The sequence below is a fragment of the Ursus americanus genome, chromosome 16 (genome assembly GCF_024610735.1).
Source record: "Ursus americanus isolate L20-20 chromosome 16, mUrsAme1.1.p, whole genome shotgun sequence".
Taxonomy (NCBI): domain Eukaryota; kingdom Metazoa; phylum Chordata; class Mammalia; order Carnivora; family Ursidae; genus Ursus; species Ursus americanus.
The window spans coordinates 13,297,289-13,319,923 of NC_142142.1; the positions used below are offsets into that span (position 1 = coordinate 13,297,289).

The 22,635-nt window shown below is 47.7% G+C and overlaps 1 protein-coding gene across 4 annotated transcripts in view; it reads right to left on the reverse strand.

Annotated features, from left to right (window-relative positions):
* Nucleotides 1-22,635, reverse strand: part of TENM4 (teneurin transmembrane protein 4) — a 718,843-nt gene that overhangs the window by 275,687 nt on the left and 420,521 nt on the right. For 3 of the 4 annotated variants that reach the window (XM_087868189.1, XM_087868191.1, XM_087868190.1), the window contains one exon: nucleotides 7,898-8,107. The exons of the other annotated variant lie outside the window; for it this stretch is intronic. In XM_087868189.1, coding sequence (XP_087724315.1) covers nucleotides 7,898-8,107 — 210 coding nt within the window. The remainder of the gene's footprint in view (nucleotides 1-7,897; nucleotides 8,108-22,635) is intronic. 4 annotated transcript variants of the gene reach the window in all.

Consider the following 22,635-nt stretch of genomic DNA (forward strand, 5'->3'; position numbering starts at 1 on the left):
ATTCTGAGAGCAGCCAGAGACGTCTCTTCTCAGAGTGAGCAGGCTGCAGGGGGTCGCACTGAAAGCCCAGACAGAGTACTGGGAAAAGCCATGGGGCCGAGTATCCAACGGTCACAATTTTGGTGGCATCCAGCGCCAATGGACATTAAAGCGCTGAGTCGCATGCAGGGTTGCTGCTTTCAACCTTTTAGATGATGTTGAGGAGGAAGTCTCAGTTTAGTACTGGTGTGTTTTTAACACCTAACGCTTGCCAAGGTCCCTCCTTAACAGAGAGAAGCGAACCTCTGCTCCGTGTCCTCAAGCAGGCATTCTTTCGCCAGACTGTGATAACCGCTTTCACCGTATTTATTTCTATGGCTACCTTCTAGGTATGGCAAGTGAATTGCAGCAGAAACACACGATTTTCTTTTTCTTTTTTCTTTTTTTTTAAGATTTTATTTATTTATTTGACACAGAGAGAGACAGCCAGCGAGAGAGGGAACACAAGCAGGGGGAGTGGGAGAGGAAGAAGCAGGCTCCCAGTGGAGAAGCCTGATGTGGGGCTCGATCCCAAGACTCTGGGATCACGCCCTGAGCTGAAGGCAGACACTTAACGACTGAGCCACCCAGGCGCCCCACACAATTTTCTTTTAAAATAGATAGACTCGGGGTTCCTGGGTGGCTCAGTCAGTTGAATGTCTGCTTTCGGTTCAAGTCATGATCCCTGGGTCCTGGGATTGCACCCCCATCATCAGGCTCCCTGTTCAGTGGGGAGTCTGCTTCTCCCTCTCCCTCTGCCCCTTCCCACCCTACCCCCACTCATTCTCCCTCCCTCTCTCTCTCTCAAATAAATAAATAAAATCTTAAAAGATAAATAAATAAATTCACTTGGGTAAAAAAAAAAAGTTGGTACAAGGAAGCAGGAAAGAGAGGCGCAGGTGGGCACACTGCTATAACCCAGACTGTGACAGTGAGGCCTGGGCAATGCTGATGTCATCCAGTTCTCCTACCGCCCAGCCTGGGAAGCCGAGGGCCACAGGACAAGGGTCTTGCAGAGCCATACTGCAGGTCAGAGGCAGCGCTGGTCTCGGGAGCCGGGTCTGCCGCTCCCGGGGACGTCAGCGTCCTCACCGCAGGTTTCTGTGCTGAAGGGTCACGGTGAGACCTCTCCAGGTGACGTTTGCAACTGGAACACAGAGCTTATATGGATGGTGGCTGGCCTCACAAATGGGACTGACCCACTGTGAGCAAATGCAAACCTGGTTCAAAGCCATGCACCACCGGGCAGCTGTCTCCCTGAGCAAGTTTCCTCCAGCCTATGATGGTGCCCCGGTACTCCACGTGGGGCCAGCCTCCCTGTGCTGTGGATCCAATGAGGTGACAGATGTGAGGGCTTCGCAAGTATTAGTTGTATTAATCTCGCAAACTCTCCGTGGCCTCCTTCCTGGCGCCTCTTCAACAGTCTGGGCCCTGAAGTGTCAGGAGATGCTCTAAGACATGGTCTGGTGTCCACAGGGCCTCATGGAGCAGGCCACTAACATTTCAATGGGGACACAAACCAGGCTGAGTTTCCAGATAGAAAAAGCCCAGACACATGGCTAACGTGCCTTCCTCGGGGGGTGGTCTAGGAATTCCTAGATCTAATCAAGCCATACGCCAAAAATGTTATTTTTGTACCTTTTAATGCAATGGTATTTGGGGAAATTAGTGGAAAAGGAGCTGCAAAGAGTCTACAATTGTGTCACGTGAGTGACTAATTAAAGGGCTCTGGTTCTCCCAGGACATTTGGTTACATTAATTCAAAATGTGACCTGTTTATTTTGCAAGGTCAGGAAGAAGCCTTACCTCCTAGAAAGCCAATGTGGCAATTAAATTAGAGTCACCAGAGTTTGCCCGAGGTAATGCATGAAAAAGGGCTTTGTAAACTGTACGAAAACAGAAGTCACCTCTGTGTGCTTGTCCCCGCTGCCCCCAATTAGGGGGGCATAATGGCCTGCCCTTGGTGGGAAGCCACAGGTGAGGGCTTGTTTAGTTGAGGGAGGTACCAGGTAAGGTGGGAAGGGCGTGATGTCGGGGGCCAGGCTTTGAACCTTGACTTTGCAGCACTTGGGCAAATTGCTTCATCTCTGCGAGTCTCCACAGTTATCTCCTGTATGTGGCTCATTGTCCTGTTCCATGGGGGGTGCTTTTGTGTGTGTGTGGGGGGGGAAGAGGCTGGCAGGAAGGGGGAACAGAGAACGTGAACTTTTTTTACTTTCAACTGTAGCGCCTGCAATCCGGTGCTCAGCAGAGAAGACAGAGCCTTGGACAAGGCCCACCTCGAGGAACCTGCAGTTGAACGTGGAAATCAGACCTGGATAAGCAGGTCCTCAGACCGTGGGGGAGGAGTGTATACGGAAGACAGCAGGGCATTAAGAAAGAAGGTCCATACTCTTGAGGGGCTGTCAGGAAAGTTCCTTAAGAACTCAGGGTTGCTGAGTTCTAGATTCTGGAAAACTGAACATCTGGCCTCTTTTCTCCTGAATTCCCCTGCAAGGAGGCACCAGCCTGCTGGTTGGCCTGGCCTCCTGAGTTCCCACATCTACAGCAGAGGGCGCTTGGCCTTTCCAAGTGGCTGTCATGGATAAAAAGCACGCTCTTAGAAAGCTTCCCCACCAGTGACTTGGACCTGTAGCATACCTTCTAGGTGTCAAGCTATCTAGTTACCTCTATAACCACAGGCAAGTTACTGAATGAATCCTGATACCCCCATTTAAAAAAAGGCACAATTAAGGCTCACCATCCATTAACCACCATTCCAAAATCCCCAAAACTCTAAGACCAGAAGTTCTACCAAAATTCTTTTCATGGCAAAACTTGAACTGACATGAGACTCAGAGTCTTTTTTTTTTTAAATCCCATGAGTATAGCTAAATATAGCTATATTGATGTGTTTGATTAATGGAACCATCTGAGCACTCTGGGAATGTTAAGAAAAATATATCATATGAACTGCATTTTCTTTCTTAAACCTGAAAATTTCTGAATTCTGAAACACATCTGAATCCAACGGGTTCATTTAAGAGATTCTGATACCATTGGTTTAATACCTATTTTATGGGGTCTCTCTGCTTAGAATGCCCTTCCCCTTCACCTGTTTGGATAACAACCACAGGCATTTCAAATGCCATCATGAATGAATGAATAAAGGAAACTATCAATTTGTCTTGCTACTAGGAGTTAGATAACTTAATTTCTCTACATAGCTCGTGTAAGAATCTATTTACCAACAAGAGTGTTTTAATGCAAGAGAGAGGAGAGGTGGGGCGTCTGGGTGGCACAGCGGTTAAGCGTCTGCCTTCAGCTCAGGGCGTGATCCCGGCATTATGGGATCGAGCCCCACATCAGGCTCCTCCGCTATGAGCCTGCTTCTTCCTCTCCCACTCCCCCTCCTTGTTTTCCCTCTCTTGCTGGCTGTCTCTATCTCTGTTGAATAAATAAATAAAATCTTTAAAAAAAAAGAGAGAGAGAGAGAGAGGAGAGGTGAACAGAATTGCGTGAAAACTTCATACACCGCAATGTCCTTTACCTTTGGGCCTGGGGAAACATCCAGACCCAGGGATCTGGGATTCCAGGAAATTCGCAGTCAAAGGAGACAAAACCTCACTGGACACTTCTCAACAGTAGGAAACAGGCACAATTTTGCCTTCTGATTGCATAAAATGACTAAAAAGGACCCGGGCAGACTCCCTCAGGGGACTCTGGATAGGTCCTAAATTAAGTTGAATTTTTTGTTTTGTTTTGTTTCGTTTTAAGAAAACACTTTTGGAAGGAGCTGGCATACCTAGCAGTGTTTCCCATTTAGAAAGAAAAATAAACACTCCTCCACTGGATTGGAAGTCAAAACAAAATAATCCCAGCTGCTTAAGACCCGAGAAAGTCAATGAAACTGCCAAACAACAGTGATGTTGACCAGTGTGACCAGCTTGAGAAATGTGTAAGGCGAGGTGGGAAGGGCCCAGTACAGGGTGCGGGGTGTGGGGGGAAGAAAAGAAAAGAAAAGAAGCCATGGATGGCTCAGCGTCCAGGTCTTGCTCTCATGAACCAGCACCAAAATTTAGTGTCTAAGTCATCTGTACGTATTCATCTTTGAAACTTCCTCAGTCCTCACAAAAACACAGCTGAAAGATTCTACTCTATGGTGTCAGACAGAACTGAGGTTCAAATCTGATTCTATCAGAAGCTGTGTGATGTAGGGGAAGTTACTTAACCTCTCTGGCCCTCTATTGCCTCAATGAGACTTAAAAACGTCTATGTCACAGGATAGATATGAAGATTCAATGAGATTCAACGAGATTCCAAAATTCAATGGGATTAAACACCTGTCATGTAATAGGTACTTTGTAAAGGTTTGTGAAGTGAGTAATAGGAATCTAACAACTTGTAATTTTTTTTAAGAAATTCTTTTAAAAAATCTTTTAGAATTTTTTCTTCGGTGGAGAAAGGGGGAGACACAGAAATAACAGGACCTGGTATTGGAAAGAAAACATAACAAATGGGGGGGGGGAGGGTGGAAAGAAGAAGATAGGAGCCTTTAGAGTCAAGCAGGCTTGGGTTTGAATCTTTCACATGCCATGGGGCTGTGGGCAAGTCATTGGCCCTTGATGGGCCTCTTTTTTCCTGGTGGAGACACAGAAAGGGAAACTCAGAGAAGTTAATGCATGTAAAGAAAGACTTGCACACAGAAGGTGCTCATTACATGTAAATTCTCCCACCCACCTCTACCTCACCTAGGCTTTGAGGAACTGACAGCTTTCTCTGAGCTATTTAATCCCTGACCCTCTTAAATATTACCCTCCAAGTTTTTCAAGTCTCTTTACTGCAGAATTTAGGTTCTGACAATCGATGGAACACTTACTATTTATTCTAAAAAGTTTCTCTTGGGTAGGGACAAATACCTACTTAATCCTCACCACTTCCTTAGCTTTTCAGCTGTGACTAGTTGATATTTTAGTGAAATCTTTCTTTACATATATCAGTGTTTTCTAGATGGTTATCCTTGGGGGCGGATTAGGACTTTGATGACAGAAAGAGCTCCTTTCCCTGTTTTCTTTCCCGCAGGGACAATGAGCTGTTCTGTAGTGCTCTGTGCGTTCTCCTTGCACTTTACATGGGGATTTGGGGCGAGCGGCTCTGAGGCATAGTGGCCCTGGGACCGCAGCCCTGTGCTGGAGTTGACACAGCTGTAAGCAGCGCGCCTCTGGGGAGCCCCTGGAGAGAGCAGCCCCAGCTCCCGAGGAGGCTGGCTTGCAGAGGGTCAGCCCTCCCGCGCAGGGTGCTGAGTCAGCTCCCACCAAAGGAAACCACTTCAATTTCACCCGCCAGGAGCCCAAGGGGCTGCCTTTGTCATTTAAAGTACATTCTGAATTAAGTCTCTGGGGGAAGCCTGCCTCAGAAGCAGCTAGAGCCTTTCATCCATTTAGGGTGGTCTCTAAAGCCTTCCATTGCTGGAAGGGAATGGGGCTGGTGCCATCCGGAAGGGAAATAGGGACGTCTGTCACCTTTAACCATTCTTAAACTCCATAGCAACTTTGGAAGGTTTCCCCCATTTCACAGATGCAGCAACGGATGGTCTGAGAGGTTAGGTACTTTGCGCAAGGGTCCCAGGTCCAGGACCCAATTTCAGAAGGTGGGACCCCATGGTCCTTGCTCTCTTGGCTGCACTTCAGCTGTCACGCCGCTGGTACTGCGTGCTCATTCATTTATTCTCTTACGAAATTGACACGACATGAAAAGCGCCTCTAAGGCCTTGCACCAAACTGAAAAGTGGTTATCTCTGGGAGGAGGGAGGGATTACAAGGGAACTTTGCTGTTTAGCGTTCTGTATTGTCTGAATGTTAACGAGTATCGTTACTTTTACATTTCTTTCATGGAAATAAATCCAAACCTTAAAAACATATATAGAGTCCACTACGCAGCTCAGTCCGCTCATGTCCCCTCACTAGTGCTGGGTTCATGCCAGTAGCAGCAGGTCCTTTTACTCCTAGAAGACCACTCAGTTTGAGGCTTCAGGGGCCGGGAAGGTAGCAGGCAGGGTCTATCTGTGGAGTGAGACTCACTGGCTCTCCCATGACCCACCAACCCCAGAGCAGCAGGCCATTGAAAAGCCAGACTCTGCCTTTGGGCACGGGACATATTTACAACCAACCTTGAGAGTGACACACTGGAGCAAGCCCCAGGGAAGGAATCAGAAGTGTCTCTGGGTCCCCTGGAGAGCACAGAGGAGCACAACTGAGCAGACAGCTCGTAGGCCAAAGTACCCCCATCTTCCCCGCACATCAATAATGCATGACTGCTATCAATTTGCTGCAGAACTTCCAACAAAGTGATTGCTCTCGTTCAGTTATTTAGCAAAGGGAGAGATTAAGGAATTTAATCTCCTGCCTTCTCTTTTACCTGCGAGGATTATTTACCCAGAAATGAACAAAGAATGCCATCATGCGTGTGTGCGCGTGTGTGTGCGTGTGTGTGCATGTGCGTGCGTGTGCGTGTGTGCGCGCGCGTGTGTGTGTATACACACACATTTTTTTTTCCCCGAGTGAACTTAAGGCCACTGGCTGGCACAACCCTGTCAGCACCACACGACACTCATTCATTCAGAGTACCTTAGAGATTGCTCCATCACTGCTAAGTTGGGGGGGAGGGACTGATGCTTAGAAAGGGACAGTCATTTGCAGAAACAAATAGCCAGGGGGCCTCAGAGCTGGGCCTTGCCCACAGGTTTCCTCCCTCCTCGTCCAGGGTTCCTGTTTCAGTGCACAGTTTAAAACATGAACAGCTAAAACGTACAGGGAAGCAGTGACACCAAACCACCAAAAGGACAACGCCACTCTCAGGGAGCACAAAGTTAATCTGCCCTGGAGGATGGTTTGGCTTTTGGTCACAGACAATGTAGGGCCTAATATCCTGGCAGAAGAGAACCATCAGGTCCTAAGACGTCCTGTCTGATTTTCAAAGAGAGTAGAGGCAGTATATCATCCCTTCTCTTGGAGGCTTCTGGGCATCCTTGCAAAGAAGTGGATTGGCCTCTGTTGGACCCAGAGAGGGCAAGGACCTTGAGCCAGGTCACACAGCACCTGACCAGATACTAAAACCTGGGTCTGTTAGCTCTAGGTCAGCCTAAGGCTCTTCCACGGTATCCTCCCACACCCCTTCTCCTTAAGAGAGTCAGGGCACAGCTTAGAAGAATAGTGTTTATTATGGGCAAATCCATGCTTAAGCCCCATGGCTCTCTCTGCAGCCAGCATTGGGCCCTGCAGCTGCTTGGGACTTCAGGGCCCTCTGTCTCCTGGCAGCGTGAAAGTCAAGAACTTTCGAAGCCAGCGCGGGCCTCCAGGTAGTATCCTTTCTCTGAGCTTTCTCACGGTTAATGGGGGCACTGTAGTGCCCGTTTCTTAGGCTAGGTTGTGAGGAAGCTACAAGTGGTAGTGGCCGCATGTCCTGGCACAGGGGACGTAGCCAATCGGTGCTATTTTGTTTCAACCTTTCTTTTCTATTTCGGTTTGGATCTCTGTTTCTGTGTCTTTGCCTGCCTCCGTCTCCACCTGACGCTTCTGTCTCGTGTTTGTCTGTGTGTCTCTGTCCCTGAAGCTCTGTTCACCCCGACGTCTGTCATGGGAGCGGGGACAGCAACCCCCTGAGCCCCCCGCACACCCCAGAGGCACAGCGGGGTAGGAGCGGGGCTGCCGGAGCCGCGCCAGGCCCCCGACAACCCCGAGCCCCCCATGCACCATGCCCCTCCGCCCCTGCAAGAGGCCCAAGCAGGCAGATTAATCAGCATCGCCAACGAAAGGAAACACACACACACACACACACACACACACACACACGCACGCACGCACAAAACACCCACAGAAGTTAGGAAAAGAGAGGGACTTACCGTTCGCCGCGACCCCCAGGCTGGCGGAGCCACTTTTAACTAAGAATGAATTAGGGACAAACTCTTCCTCAGAGTCTGAGTCCGGGGTTGGCTGGGCCACACCGCTGCCTAGCAACCGCCTCTGGCTCTCATTGGCCGGAGGGGAGGGGGGCGGGGAGGGGGACTGCTCAATAGGGGTTGATGAAGCGGATGAACAATGCAAGGGAGCACCTGCGAACCACAAAGACAAACACAGACAGAAAAAAATAATGAAAATTGGTTTTGAGGCACACGGGGCGGGGGAGGGAGCAAAATAAAACACGCATCAACGGGGGAGGGGGCTCCCAACACTGGGCGATCTACTGCACACGTGGTCGGGGGGCGGGGCTGATTGCCTCCGCAAAGGTAGTTGGTGCAAACTCTTTCTGAAGAGCGGGGCCTCGGTGCAGAAGTCTGCATGGCTTGCAAAGAGGGCACCCCTCGGAAACACACGGGAAGCCCTTCCTGCTTTGCCTGCTCTCTGAGACAGGCCTGAAACCTGGGGCCTGGTTCTGGGGGGGCGGGGCATGCTATCTATCAAACAGCTGCCGGGCTCTGAGCCTCAGTAGCCTCTCTGGTAAAAATGAACAGCCTCACTGGGTGATCGCTGAGCGCCTGCAAGCTGGCCATTCTGTGATGTCACTGAAGTGAGATGATGTTCTTATTAGTGAGATTTTTAATCGGACATGCCTGGAAAAGTCTCCGGGACTCAAAGATAGAGCCGGAGGGAATGATCCAGAGACCCTTTCCTTCGCTGGCATTCTAGGATTTTAACACACTAATGTTTTACTTTTCTCAGAGTCTAGCATTTTAAGATTTTTAAATCCTGCCGTTCCCTGCAAACTCCCTGAGAGCAAGAGCATTAGCCGTCTTTTCCACGTCTGTATCCCCAGAGGCTAGCATAGTGTGAGGCATGCAGGAGGCACTAACAAACTATTTGCTGAGTAGGTGGGTTACAGGTGTCTAACACATTAGGATCCTCCGGTTGTAAAAGTCTCAGATAAAATAATTCTATAATTTTGGGACATTAGCATTCTGTGAGTTTCAAGATACACGAAGTCAGTATGTTTTGATGCCAAGTTTCTACCACGTGAGGTTCTGATTCTAAAAAGCCCAGTGTTGTGAGCACACTCCCAACTCTTCAGAAGGAGAAGGTGATGGCCTGGGACAAGACCTTTGAGAACAGACAATTTGCAGTTCGATCTGTGGCTGGCCTTTAGACATGTGCAGTACATCGTCCACAAGCGAGGGAACATAAGCACAGACATATAAAAGTATACGGTACAAGACAATGCATCCACTTGGCAGCAAGGGCTGCTTCTTTTCTTCCACTTTGACTGGTAGGAGGCTGAAAACATAATCAGATCTACCCAGCTTTTCAAAGGGACTGAACCTTAGGAAACATAATGCAACCTGGACATGTCATAAAATTCGGCAGATCTTTAAGGTAGAGGTGGCACAGAGAGCTGCTGATTTGGGGTGGGGGAGGAGAAAGAGATGCTCTCTCAGTTCACAGCCACCAAATCCTGCAGGATCCTGGAGGTTTCATGATCCTTCTGTCAACCCCTGAGCCTCACCACATGTGACCACAATTTATGCAGACACTGTTTATGCCATCTGGTTCATAGTAGAAATTTAATAAGAGGAATTGAGATAGCAGGGATCAATGACTGTGGTACAACCTCCGCATGGCTCTGTGTTCTGGTTTCTTTACCTAAAAATCTGGGCTAGGATTCTCTTCAAAATCGTCTAAACCAAGGGTTCCCGATTCACCCGGTGAGAGCCTTCCCTGACACCACCTACTACATAGCACTGTAAGGTGATCAATCCTTTCCCTAGCCTTGACATTGGTTCTGCTATCACATGTGCCATACTGTCTTTGCGGTTATCTGTACTTATGTTTCCCACATAAAAGTATATGGCATATTCTTGGGGTACAGTACACGCTTGGAGTGGGTTTTGGAATTCAACAGAAGTGGGGTTTGCATCATGACCTAGTCTCCTTTCAGCTGTATGATCTTGGGAAAATGACTTCCAGTTCCTTGTTTGTACGTCAGGCACACCTCCCCTTTGACAGAGTTGTTTCGAGGACTAAAGATACCATATCTGTGCACACAGTATGCATGAGCAAGTAGGGTCAGCACTCACCAAATGTTCATTAAATTGAATGAAACCACCTCCCCCCACCCCCTCGGAAGAACCTCATTCATGATCCTGCTTCCCTTGCAGTCCCAGTTTTGGAAAGATTTTGTCGACCAGGCTGCATTTATTAAGCAAATATACATTCATTTCCTCCTCTTTTATTAGTCAAAGACATCTTATAATCTCCAATCAGAGCTTCTGATGAGCTGAAGATAACCAGTACCATACCATGCTGAGTTGTTAGAATTGCAGACAACAGTTAAGAAACACGATATGTTGTTCTAGGGTGCTAGTTACAGCCTCTTCCTGAGTAAATCTGTCAAGCTTTATGAAATAAATAGTTCCAGAACTAAGTAAATTGTTCTATCACAAACTTCAGAGGCCTGAGGCTGGGAACGGCACAGTGGCCTGGCCTCGTGCCTGTTTCTTCTGCCTTGATCCAACCTCCAGGCCTCACTCACCTGAGGTCTCGGGGCTGCTCTGACTATTCATAGCCTGACATTCCAAGCACCTAACTAGGCACCAGGCCCTTAGTAGGTGCACAAGAACTCGTGATGTTTCTGTGAGGTACAGATATTGTTGGAAACCTGTTAATTCCCTTCCTCTTATTCATCAGCTGCTTTTAATTTATGTGGCCCCAAAGTAGGGTGCACAGAACCATCCCCTGGGCGCGAGAAAAAATGAGAAATATTTATTTTTTAAATTCACTCTTTGCTCCTATCTGTTTTGTATATATTTTATAATGCATACAATCTATTAGTGCTTGGAACACATGAATAAAATGCATTGCTGTACAAATTTGGCGCCTACAGAAGCAAGCGAGGCAAGGTGGTATTAAGAGTATGGGCTCCGGACCCAGATCCTACATTTGAATTGCAGTTACACTACTTGCTAGCTCAGTAGTTGTGACTGTGGGCAAGTTACTTCACCCTATGTGCCTCAATTTCCTCATCTATATAATGGAAATTAAAGGATAAAATAAGAAAGAACATCTATTTCACAGGGTTGGTTTGAGGAATAAAGAAGTTAAAGCACGTGATGTGTTGAGAACAGCGTGTCAGCCCATAAACACCTAATAAACACGCGATGCACTCCGCAACATATGTGTATATGGAGTGAGGGGCACTAACCTAATTTTATCTTTTCTTTTTTATAAGAGCTGTGCATGCTTCCAACACTGCGTTATTCCACAAACACGTGCTAGATATCCACTGACTGGGCTGGAAGGTGAGGGCGATACATGCTGTGAGAGCCAGGATTGAGAAGGAGTCAGTGGGAAGGGAGGGAGTCACATGGAGTTCTAAGCCAGGCAGGTGGGACCTGCCGGAGCGAAAGACAGCCCAGTGCACTGCTGGGAGATAACATGTCATCTGGAGGAAAGGAGAAAGGCTTGCTGGACCACAGAGCATCCCACTGGGAAGAGACGGAGGGATGAGGGCATGAGCACCATGGCCCAGAGAATACTCTGGCCTCGGGCCCTCATCCTTCACCCGGCCTCCAGGAAGCTGCCCATCCCCCTGGGCCTTTTAAGTCTCGTGCACTACCACTGCCTTCTCACCAAGTCTGCTGGGACTCGCGGAGACGCACTGGCCTGCTCATCTCCATGAACGCACGGCTCTACCTTTTGCCCAAGTATGTCAGGTTGCCCCACTGCAGGGTACCACGGACAGTGCATCTGTTTGAATGGCACCCCTGGCACATAGTTATAAAGTTTTGCCCGCGTGTTTGCCCATGCTGTTTTTCTCCCTGAGCATACCCTTTCCTCTTCTCTCTTCCTCATGGCTACCACCCCATGTGTCTCGCTAGCTCCCACTCATCCTCAGGGCCCAACCTCACGTCATCTCCCCGGAGAAGGCTTTCCTGATGCCTGATGCCTTGGAGGACCAAGAACTTTGCTGCGGGCCAGCAAGCTGCCTGGGTTTGGCACCCCTGCTGCGTGCCCGCACAGCTCCCTGTTCCTTCCCCGGGCAATCCTTCCCGTCCTGCAGTGTTTACTTGCCGTGACTGCCCACTAGCCTGGCTGGCTGGCCCCTTACCATGCCCCCCAGTGCCAAGCAGTGTCTAGCGCATAGAAAACACTATGGGATTGGGGTTTAGAGTTGCCCTCTCATGTATCCTGGTCATCAGCTGAAGGGATCCTGGTACTGTAGAACTTTCCGCAGTGTCCATGGTCAAATGAGATGGGATGATTGGCACAAACCTTCCTACACCTCACTCCAGCAACGAAGGGGGCCAGTGAAAGGTGCAGGAGAGCCATCCATGTTCCCTGAGAGAAGGTCTCTGTGAGCCTAGTTCTAGCGTATAGTGGATACTTCTCTTAGTCTCTGTTTTCTTCTATGAAAACTGGAGTGCTAGCACCCACTGCAAAGGGTTGCTGAGGGGACGGATGCTGTGATACTTGTAAGGAGCCCAGCCGTCTCATGGAAAGGGCTCAGCCAACACCGATTTGTCTCCTCCAGCTGTGGTCTTTCGTCATAAGAACAGGGTGGTTTTGGAGAATAAATGATGACAGATCTGCAAGCCTGCCAATGACACCTTTATCAATGCGGATTACTTGTCGATGTCATAAAAGAGGAAAGTGTTAAGGAGGCAGCCGTGATATATGAAAAGAACACACAACAAGGGAATCCTGAGATCTGCAGAAAGAACAATTTGAGTTACTCACGTCTTTGTGTGAATTGATGGTAGGCTGCTTGAGCATTTGAAATGTAACCTATAACTAGGATAAGACAGTTCTCAAGGAAGCTTCTAGCATTCGGGATTCCAAACGTGTGTTTGGAGTATGCCATGAGATTGAGGTGTGAAGGGCCAGCTGATGGACAAATTTATTACTCCATCAGGGAAAGAAAGACCATGAACAAAAGGCACTTTTTTTTTACACTTTTCTCAGCAGTCTTGAGAAATCCATCTAAACACCCAAACAGAATCTTATTAACCTATGCTAAAGTGCATGTAGGGTATGATGGGGAAAATCACAGCCTAGAGATACAGTGGGGAAGAGTGAGTCCAATCTGAAAAGCCAGAGCACTGGCTGTGTGCTGCATGGAGTGCATTTTCTCCCCAGGCTGTTCCCTGGATTTCTGGAAGAAAGAGCCTTTTTAACTGGCAGCCCTGAATTTTAGAAGCCTGTATGTAAAATATTTAGCATAGTGCCCAGTATACAGCAATCAGTCAACGACACCTAGAGAAAAGTAAAACAAACCCTTAGACCTACACAGGTACCTCCTCTTGTGGAACTCTGAGCTGATGGATTCCTCCTTCCTCCAGTGAAGGCTCCTTTCTAGAAATACTCTAGTCCTTCCACTTAAAACCAAATGCATTCCTTCTCTTTTCATGTGCTAACCTCAGGCCTATGTCCTCTTAACAGGGCAGCCAGTTGCTTCACTGAATAAGTGAAGTTCTTCTCAGCTCTGAGCAAAGGATGGAAAACTGGGATCTCCTTCGGATAGAAGGTTTGGCGCGCTTGGAGGACCAAGAACTTTGCTGCGGGCCAGCAAGCTGCTCACCTCTGCGTCCTGGCCTAGATCAGAGTCTCAGCTCAGAAAAGGTTTGCATAACTGGTTCCCATAGTGATCTGAAATGGATTGAAGCCCACTGCTGCAAAGGATTTCAAAGTGCTAGAACTCTGAATGAAGCTAGAGAGCTAAGGAGACCATCCATTCTGTCTGTTAGTGACCGCCGGCCCCATTTTGCATCTGTTATCCTGCGTTAGTTAACGATAGTGCCCCACCTTTGCTCTAAAACCGTACTGACTTGGACAGTTAATTAGATGGCCCTCACCTTCCCCGTCAGGGACTTGGACTAGAACACTGGAAGGTTCTTTTGTAAGAGGAACAGGCATGCACACCCCCGGGGGTTATTCTGAGGAGTAGAGGAGACTATAAAAAGAGTGCGGGATGAAAACGATTTCAGTTACAATGGCAAGTGCATTTCTTCAGCACTGTAAATGCTCATAAAATGTTTACAGAATGAACAAATTTGTATGACTCTATTGGAAGAAGGACTGGCTGAAAAAAAAAAACCTTTAACAAGGGCTATCGATGATATCAGCAGTTTTTCATTTTTAAATATGATTTTATATCTTCAAATTTTTGTACAATGTGTATGTATCGCTCTTCTTATACTTTTAAAATTATTGTTAAGACTTCAGGAGAAAATGAAACAAATGTAAAAATACCAGGTACCTAGCAGGTGCTAAGACAGATGTGGGTTTTAAATACAAACAAGATTTTGTGCCCTGATATTGGTAGCATAACTTGATATAGACTGATTTTTAAATATTTTTTTTAAAAGATTTTATTTATTTATTTGACAGAGAGAGACAGCCAGCGAGAGAGGGAACACAAGCAGGGGGAGTGGGAGAGGAAGAAGCAGGCTCCCAGTGGAGGAGCCTGATGTGGGGCTCGATCCCAGAACGCCAGGATCACGCCCTGAGCCGAAGGCAGACACTTAACCACTGCGCTACCCAGGCACCCCATAGACTGATTTTTAAAATGTGCGATTATACATCTAGCAATTTACCCAAGGACATAATCATGACTTTTCAAAAGAATTATTTATAAGAATATTCATCACAACACTATTTACAATAGTAAAAAGTAAAATTTTAAAAAATCTTGCAAAGGAAGAACATCTTTAATGTTAAAAGTGCCTAACTGTGTAAATTAAGGCCCAGCATTACAATATCAATATGCAGACATTATCAGCCACGTTTGTAAAGAATGTTTAGGGACATGTGAAATAGGATACAAAAAACTATGCTGCAAAACTGTATAAAAGTAATTCTGCCATGTGTTTAAATGTGTGTGTGTGTGTGTGCAATTTGTACAAAAATGTTGACACCTGTCACCTCAAGGCAGTAGAATTATGAACACATTTCATTTTTTTCTTGATATTTTTCTATACTTGCCAATTTTTTCAAGGGGCAAATGTGATAGAGAGATTTAAAAAAATAAAGTTGTTTTAAAGAGGAGAAAACACACACACAGGAAGGTAGCAAAGACAACAGCTTCTGCTTTGGGTTCCCAGTGGGATGAGTGCTGCGGTCTGCTGGGCACAGACTCGCGTCCTTTTCCAGCCTGTTGAGTCTAGCGGAGCTTACTCCCCCGGCTGGGCAGCTCCCACTAAGCCAACGCTCCACTCTTCTCAACAGTGGTTATTTTCAGAAGCAGGTCTGGGGCCATCTGTCTCTGGGACTTATGCTGGGAAAATGGTCTCTGGACAACAGGACGTAGTAAATTTCTCAGGCTCAGCTCATTTGATCTCCATCCCTCCTCCTCATAGGTTTCTCGGGGCCATTTTTTGTTTGTTTGGTTTGTTTTTAAAGCATTCACCAGGAAAGGAGGCTTGCTCTCACCTATTTGCCTGAGGAGGCCAGTATCTTGGCACATTTCCACCTCAGCACTCAGAAGGGAGTGCCTCGGTCTCTCCGGTCTGCACTTGGCGGTGAAGGGGGGGGGCACCAGCTGCTTGTTTGATCCAGGTGTATTAAATGAGGACATTTGTTGGTTTTGGGGGTAGTAACAGCTTTGTTGAGATGTAATTCACATACCCATACAAGTCACCCATTTAGAGCGTACCATTCAATGATTTTTAGGATATTCGTAAAGTAGTACAATCATCTCCACTACTTTATTTATTTATTTATTTATTTATTTATTTATTTATTTATTTTACCACAGCCAATTTTAGAATATTTTCATCACCCCCCTAAGAAAAACCCATACTTCTTAGCAGTCATGCCTCACTTCCGTCCAACCCCTTGGAGCCCTGGGCAATCACATAAATCTACTTTTTGGTCTCTGTGGATTTACCTATTCTGGACGCTTCATATAAATGGAATCCTATGACATGGCTGGCTCCTTTCATTTAATGTAATGTTTTCGAGGTTTGTCCATATTGTAATATGGATCAGAACGTCATTTCATTTTACTGCCGAATGACCCTGCATTGTATGGACAGGACACATTTTATTTATCCATTCATCAGTTGATGGAATCTTGGGTTGTTTCTACTTTCTGGCTAATTCTGAAGGGCGGCTACAAACATTTGAGTGCAAGATTTTCTGTGCACGTGCGTCTTCATTTCTCTTGGGTGGATACCTAGAAATGCTGGATCGAAGTAACTCTGTTCAACCTTTTGAAGAGCTGCTGGACTGTTTCTAAGTGGCTGCGCCATCTGACATTCCCACCTGCAGTGTTTGAGAGTTCCAATTTCTACACATCTTTGCCAACACTTTATTATCCGACTTTCGGATTATGGCCATTCCGGTGGGTCTGCAGTGGCATCTCATTGGATATGCGTTTCCTGATGGCTATGATGTTGAGCGTCCTCTCATGTGCTTACTGGCCACTTGTCTATCTTCTTTGAGAAATGTCTCTTCAGATCCTCATTTTAAAATTGGGCTATTTGTCTTCTTCTTAGTTAGTGGTAGGCCTTGATCTTTCATCAAATATTTATTTTGGGCCTACCTTGTGCTAGACACTGTTCTAAGCATGTAGGCATGGAAGACAAAGTCTTGCCCTCAGAGCCTTTCAGTGGAGGAGAAAAATCAGTAAGTAAGCAAATAATCTTATAGAATGAGATCGAGCGGTGATAGACGCTGTGAAGAAAAGTCAAGTGCAGAGAGAGGTCTGGAGTGATGGGACGGGTGTGCTATTTTAAGTAGGAGATTCAGGGTAGGCCTCTCGGAGGAGGTGATATTTAAGCAGAGACATGAGACAAGTGAAGGTGTGAGCCACACAGACATCTGGGGGAAGAGCTTTCCAGACAGAGGACCTAGCAACTGAGGGGCAGCGAGGAAGCCACTGCAGGCATCATGTCTCATCCCTGCCCCCATCTGAAAGCAGAGCGTAAGCTGAAAGGGCATAAAGCAATGACCATTCATTTATATGGAAAAGTTTCTGAGCATTCCCAGACCTCAAAATAACCTCTCAGGCTTTTCTGATACCTTAGCACACGTCTTGCTAATGGCCGCACAAAATAAACTGAGAGAAAGCCCAGATGCTCACAGACACAGTTCAAAGCTCTGGCGGCTCGATGCTGAGATGCTTAGTTCCCGGGGAAGGAGCTTGGCGGCCGCCCTTGCTGCTCTGGTGCGCGCTGCCTGGATAATGGCTCTCACGTAGGACGAACTCTGAACCCTATTTGGCTTTTAGCCTTTTTTGGTAAAAGCAAAAGTCCTCTTCGGATCTCTTTCAGTGAACGAAAACAGGTAGTAATGCAGGTCTTTCCGTAACACTGAAGTGGTGTCATGAGAACTTTGGAAAAGTGAGGGCTGCCCGCATAAGTGGAGGGGTGTAAGGAGGAGAGTGCTGGGAAATGAGACTTGAGAGGCTGCCAGGGGCCGGAGACAGACATGCAAATACTACAAACTGAAGGCCACCATGTCTATGTGTTTTTCTTAGTGATTTCCCTGAGGGCAGGGGCTGGTCTGATCTGTATCAGTATGTCCACAGCCCACGCAGGGATTTCATATAGGTATTCACACAGGTTCTCTGGTTCATATAGGTTCGAACCTACTGGACTCTGTTTTAACTGACTGAGCTACTCATAAAAACAATACCTACATGGGAATAGTACTTACTTTATACTTTATACAGGATTTTCACATCCATGGTCGTATTTTATCCTCTCTACATTCATGTGAGGTTATGAGCATCATCCCCATTTTACAGGCGAAAAATTGAGGCTAAGAGGGGTGATGTGACTTGTGCAGGGACATACAACTGGTAAGGGGCTAAGCGAGACTCCAACTTCGGGGAGGAGCATCAAGATCTGGATTTAGAACTGGTTACTGTGATTTGGGGCAGGTTGCTTCACCTTTTAGAGTGCTGGGCTCTCTAGGATCTGAGCCTAATTTCCAGGGGTCCTGTGGAGAGTAAGAAAGAGCGAGCGTGCATCTCTGGGACCTACGATGGGCAGATGCTCAACAGTGGTAGCCGTCCCCCACCTCCCTTTGATTACTGACCCCAGACGTACGCCAGGCAGCCTCGCCATGTGAGGCCCTCAGGGGTAGTGGGAATACAGAGCCATGACAAGCCCTTCCCCTGGAAGGGAGCCTGGTTGCATGGATGAAAGAAACAGAAACACATTATTTCATGGGAGAGAGGCAGGGGTGCCAGAGGAGGGGGATGAGCGGTGACGGAGTTGTGGGGGGATGAGGGTGGGGGAAATGGGAGACCCACAGAACTCCAATAGTCAGCCATAACCTCGGGGTTCTCACAGCTTCTCTGACCCTTTCCCAGGAGTTGGTCCAAAGGGGTTTAAGATGGGCCATCCAGACCTCTGGAGGCTCAACTCAGGCCAGATGGAGAGGCCACTTTCTGCGGGATGTGGGGGAGAGGGAAGGCACAAGGCAAGCTGGATTGTCTAAGCCTGTCAGGTCTGCTGGTGAACCTGAACAAGGCCCCACTGGGATTCACGGCAGGCCTCGACCAATCCGTGGTCACCGAGTGCTCTGCTCAACAGAAAGGCTCAAGCTTTGCACTTCTGCACTAAGATTTGATTAAGAAAGTGCTTCCAAACAGCTGTTTTCAAAGCCATTTATTACTTCCTGGGCTCTAATATATGTATTTGTAATTTATACATACCTACATGTATATATGTAATTTCCCTATATGTATTTCCTTTCCCGATTCAATTTACACAGCTGCAAAATTCCAGGCTCCGAGACAAAGGCAAGAGCACAGCCTGCCTGTCAAGCTTCACTTCTACTCACATACTGGGGGTTGGTGGAGGAATCAAGCACAGAGGACGAGGGACGAGGTGGGGAGCTGTGGAAGAAGAGGGGCCCAGCTGCTCGAGGTAGGGGAGGGGACTGGTACTAATTGGGTACCTCCCGCGTGTCCCTTACGCACATCACCTCAATCCTCACAGCCCCTGCAGAGGTGTTAGATCTCTCCACGCTGATGGATGCAGAATCTGAGGCTGAAGACCACCTAGCTGGGAGGAAGAGGGGGGTACAAGCCTGGGGTCTGGGCCTTGTTCTGGTGGACCTTAGGGCCACCCCACCCCACTAGAATCATCCAAATGAACAATAATAAACAGCACAAGATGCACATTTGTAAACCCAAGGGTTTACTCCCCCATCTCTCATCAGCCATGGGGGGCGGGGCGGGCAATGACATTTAAAGAAGTTACACAGTGTGCTCAAAGCCACAGAGCCAGGCCGGCTGAACCCACCGCTAGAATTCAGTCTGTCTTCCACAGAGACGTAATGGGGAAGTTGAGATTAGTATCATCAGTGAACTGGACGAAAATTCACCAGGAGAAAAAGATACCCATATAAAATAAAGCCAGAGGTATTTATCATTTGTGCAGTTCTCTGCCTATCGATTATATTTCAACAGAAAGTTTTAAAAAAATAACAGAAAATCCTATGGTGTAAGCATATAGTGACTATATACTGAGAATCATGTTCCTTACCTGGTTTTCCCTGCAAAATGTCCTGATTCTACACAGCTTCCCCTGAGCTTGCTCACTGTACCAAAGCCTCTGCTCCCATTAGATTTCTACAAAGCTTCTTGAAACTTTTTTGAAAGCACAAACATAGTAAGGGCCAAGCTTTCTGGAAATTCCTCTACTGTCACTCCAGGAAATTTTGAGAAATCAAGGAAAGCAGTCTCAAAAAAGCCTTGGAAAAAATCACTGTGGTGCAGGGGGAGAATGGACAGGTAGAGAAATATCTGCCCAAATCTTGCCCTCAAGTGCCCAGATCTCTCTCACACGGAGAATTTCCCCAGATGTAGATTCTCAAAGCTGGGGGCCCCTTAGGAGGTGTCAGGCAAACATTAGAAGAAAACCATGCTTGTTTTTATAATAAAATATACTCTGTACAGAATGGAGCCTTTGAGATGATAAGAGAAGGGGAAGGAATAAACATTCACCAAACACCTCCCGCATGCTGAGCACCTTGCACGCACCACCAGCATACCGCTCACAGCAAGCATCGTTCACTCACTCAACAGATCACTGAGGGGCCCCCGCAGGGGAGCTGGGGGACACAGGGGAAGCAGAGGCAGGTAAAGGTCCTGTCTGTTTTGGCTCCCTAGGGCTGCCATGACTGAGCACCACAGACTGTCTTGAAAACACAGAAATTTATTGTCTCGCAGTTGTGGAGGCCAGAAGTTCAAAGTCAAGGTGCCTGGAAGATCATGCTCCCTCTGAAACCGTAGAGGAATCACTCCCTGCCTCTTCCTAGCTTCTGGCGGTTTGCTGTTCCTTGGCTTGCAGCTTGCCCACTCCAGTCTCTGCCTCTGCTGTCACATGGCCATCTCCCCATGTGCGTCTCTGCCTTCATAGGGCTGTCTTCCTGTAAGGACACCAGTCAGACTGGATTAGGGTCCCCTGCTCCTCCAGGATGACCTTGTCTTGACTAAGTACATAGGTAACAACCCTATTTCCAAATATGGTCACTTTTGGAGGTCCTAGGGGTTAGGACCCAAACATATCCCTTTTGGGGGGGACACAAGTCAACCCATAATACTGTCCTTTTGGAGCTTACAATATAGAAGCCTCCTTTTACACACGAGGAAGTGGAGGGACAGAAAGGCCAAGTGACTTACTCAAGATCTACAGGTAGTAAATCACAGAGCCAGGGCTGACTCTGGAGCCCACACTCTGTCTACCACACCACCCTTTCTTGCCAGCATGGGGTTTCTTCAGCTGGTGGTCATTTATATAAAAGGAGCCTTTGCATACATCCTCTCTTCTAGTCCTGTGACACCTCTATGATGTAGACACCATTCTTTCCATTTTACTGAACAAGAAAATGACTCCAGAAAAGACTGAGGTCACTCTGTTCTCAAGAGGAGGATTAGGACTGAACCCAAGTGGGTAGACTGTACCCATGTGTTTGGAGCCATGCCAAGATCAATGGCATTATGGTGGGAAACTGAATCTCCGAAATGGCACCAGAAATCAATACTAGTTAATGAAAAGGCATTATCTCCAAGGCTGCCCGGGAAGGCTGGTCACCCTGACTGGGGGCACTGGGTAGGAAAAGAAAGAAAGGTGTTGGTTATTTTTGTTTCTCTTAACCAAAAGTCTCATCTGGGGAGAAAAGAGTCTATATTTTGGAGGTAAAACCCTTCAGGGTCTCAAGCCCAGGAATTCAGATCCAGCCATATGCCTTGGATAGCAGAGTCTGAACTCTGCTGGCAAATGGGATTTCTTGCTTTACGGAGGGGATGGCACTGGGCAAAGCTTGGGTATAAGGCTTCTTAGGTGCTTCTTGGGCAGAACCTGGGAAGCAGCATCCCCTTGACTTCAGTGCTGGCACACACAGACTGCATTTGCCTCGGATTTCATGCTGGTGGGGAAATGAGGGAAGAGACAGGTGCCTGCAGGATAAGAAGGCACTGGGGTGTCCAGAGTCCAGTGATCTGTGAGGCTGTGTAATTTGTCTCAGGACCCTGGCATAGTCAGAAGAGGGGAGTGCCACCCTCCTGGGAAGAAGGCGAAGCCCCCCTCTGGAGTGTCCTGGTAACTCGATCCTGCCACTCAGTTCTCAGTGACCCCACAGGGGGCTGCAGCCAGGACCCCAGTAGAGTCATGGAGGGGAATCTGATTGGGTCCTGCCTGCCTTTGAGAATCCCCAGAAGAGGCAATTATCGCACAGTGCTATGGGAGTAGGGAGCACAAAGAACAGATCCTTAATTGAGACCTTGAGGTACAAAGGCACCATCCTATAGGAAGTGAGGTTTAAGCAGAAGCCTAAAGTTCAACCAGGAGTCAGCCGGATGGAAGCGGGATTGTGTGTGGCGTGTGCACACGGGGCCGGGCTGCAGAGAGAACTGCAGGTGCGAGTATGACCAGTCTGGTAGGTCTGGGGGAAAGGGAGCGGAACTGGTAAACAGCTGAGCTGGACAGAGGTGGGGTTCAGACTCCGTACAGCCTCTGGGAGAATCCAGGGCCTGCTCCTATTCCCGGGGCTCTGCGCCCCAGCATCTGGTAGCAACTAGGATGTACCACCGGAATTAAGCCGCTGAACTTCTCTGGGTCTCTTTAGCTGAAAATTACTACGGTCACACGGGTTGCCCCCTAAGCTTTCTTAGAGCTCCAATAATGAAAACTAGCAAGACTGATTTACGCTCTTCCACTTAATCTTCCTATCAACCCTCGGAATTTCTCCTTATTACCCCATTTAGTAGACGAGAGGAGAGAAGTTCACAGAAGGTTAAGTGACTACATTTTCTCAGTCTTTGGTTTTCTGAAAGGAACTGCCCGCAGGCTTGCTGCCCTAATAGCTGCGTCTTTTGCTTTCCGAGGACTTTTACGAAGGAGAGAAGGATGATTGGTTCGTAGCAACAGTGATACTAATAGTTACCGTTGCTGGGGACTTCCTCTTTGCCAGATGTTGTACCACGCTGCGTAGAGACACGCGTCCATCGCATCCATCTGAATCCTCACCGCGGTCTTATGAGGGTAGGGACCTGGGTTACCCTCATTCGAGACGAGGACGCTCGGCCTTACAGCGGTCAGTCGGCCTGGCCGACGTCACATAGCCTGGGCTCCAAATCACTTCTCCGTGAAGCGCACAAGGAGGAAAGCTCTCCTAGTCCTACCTGTCGGTTTAC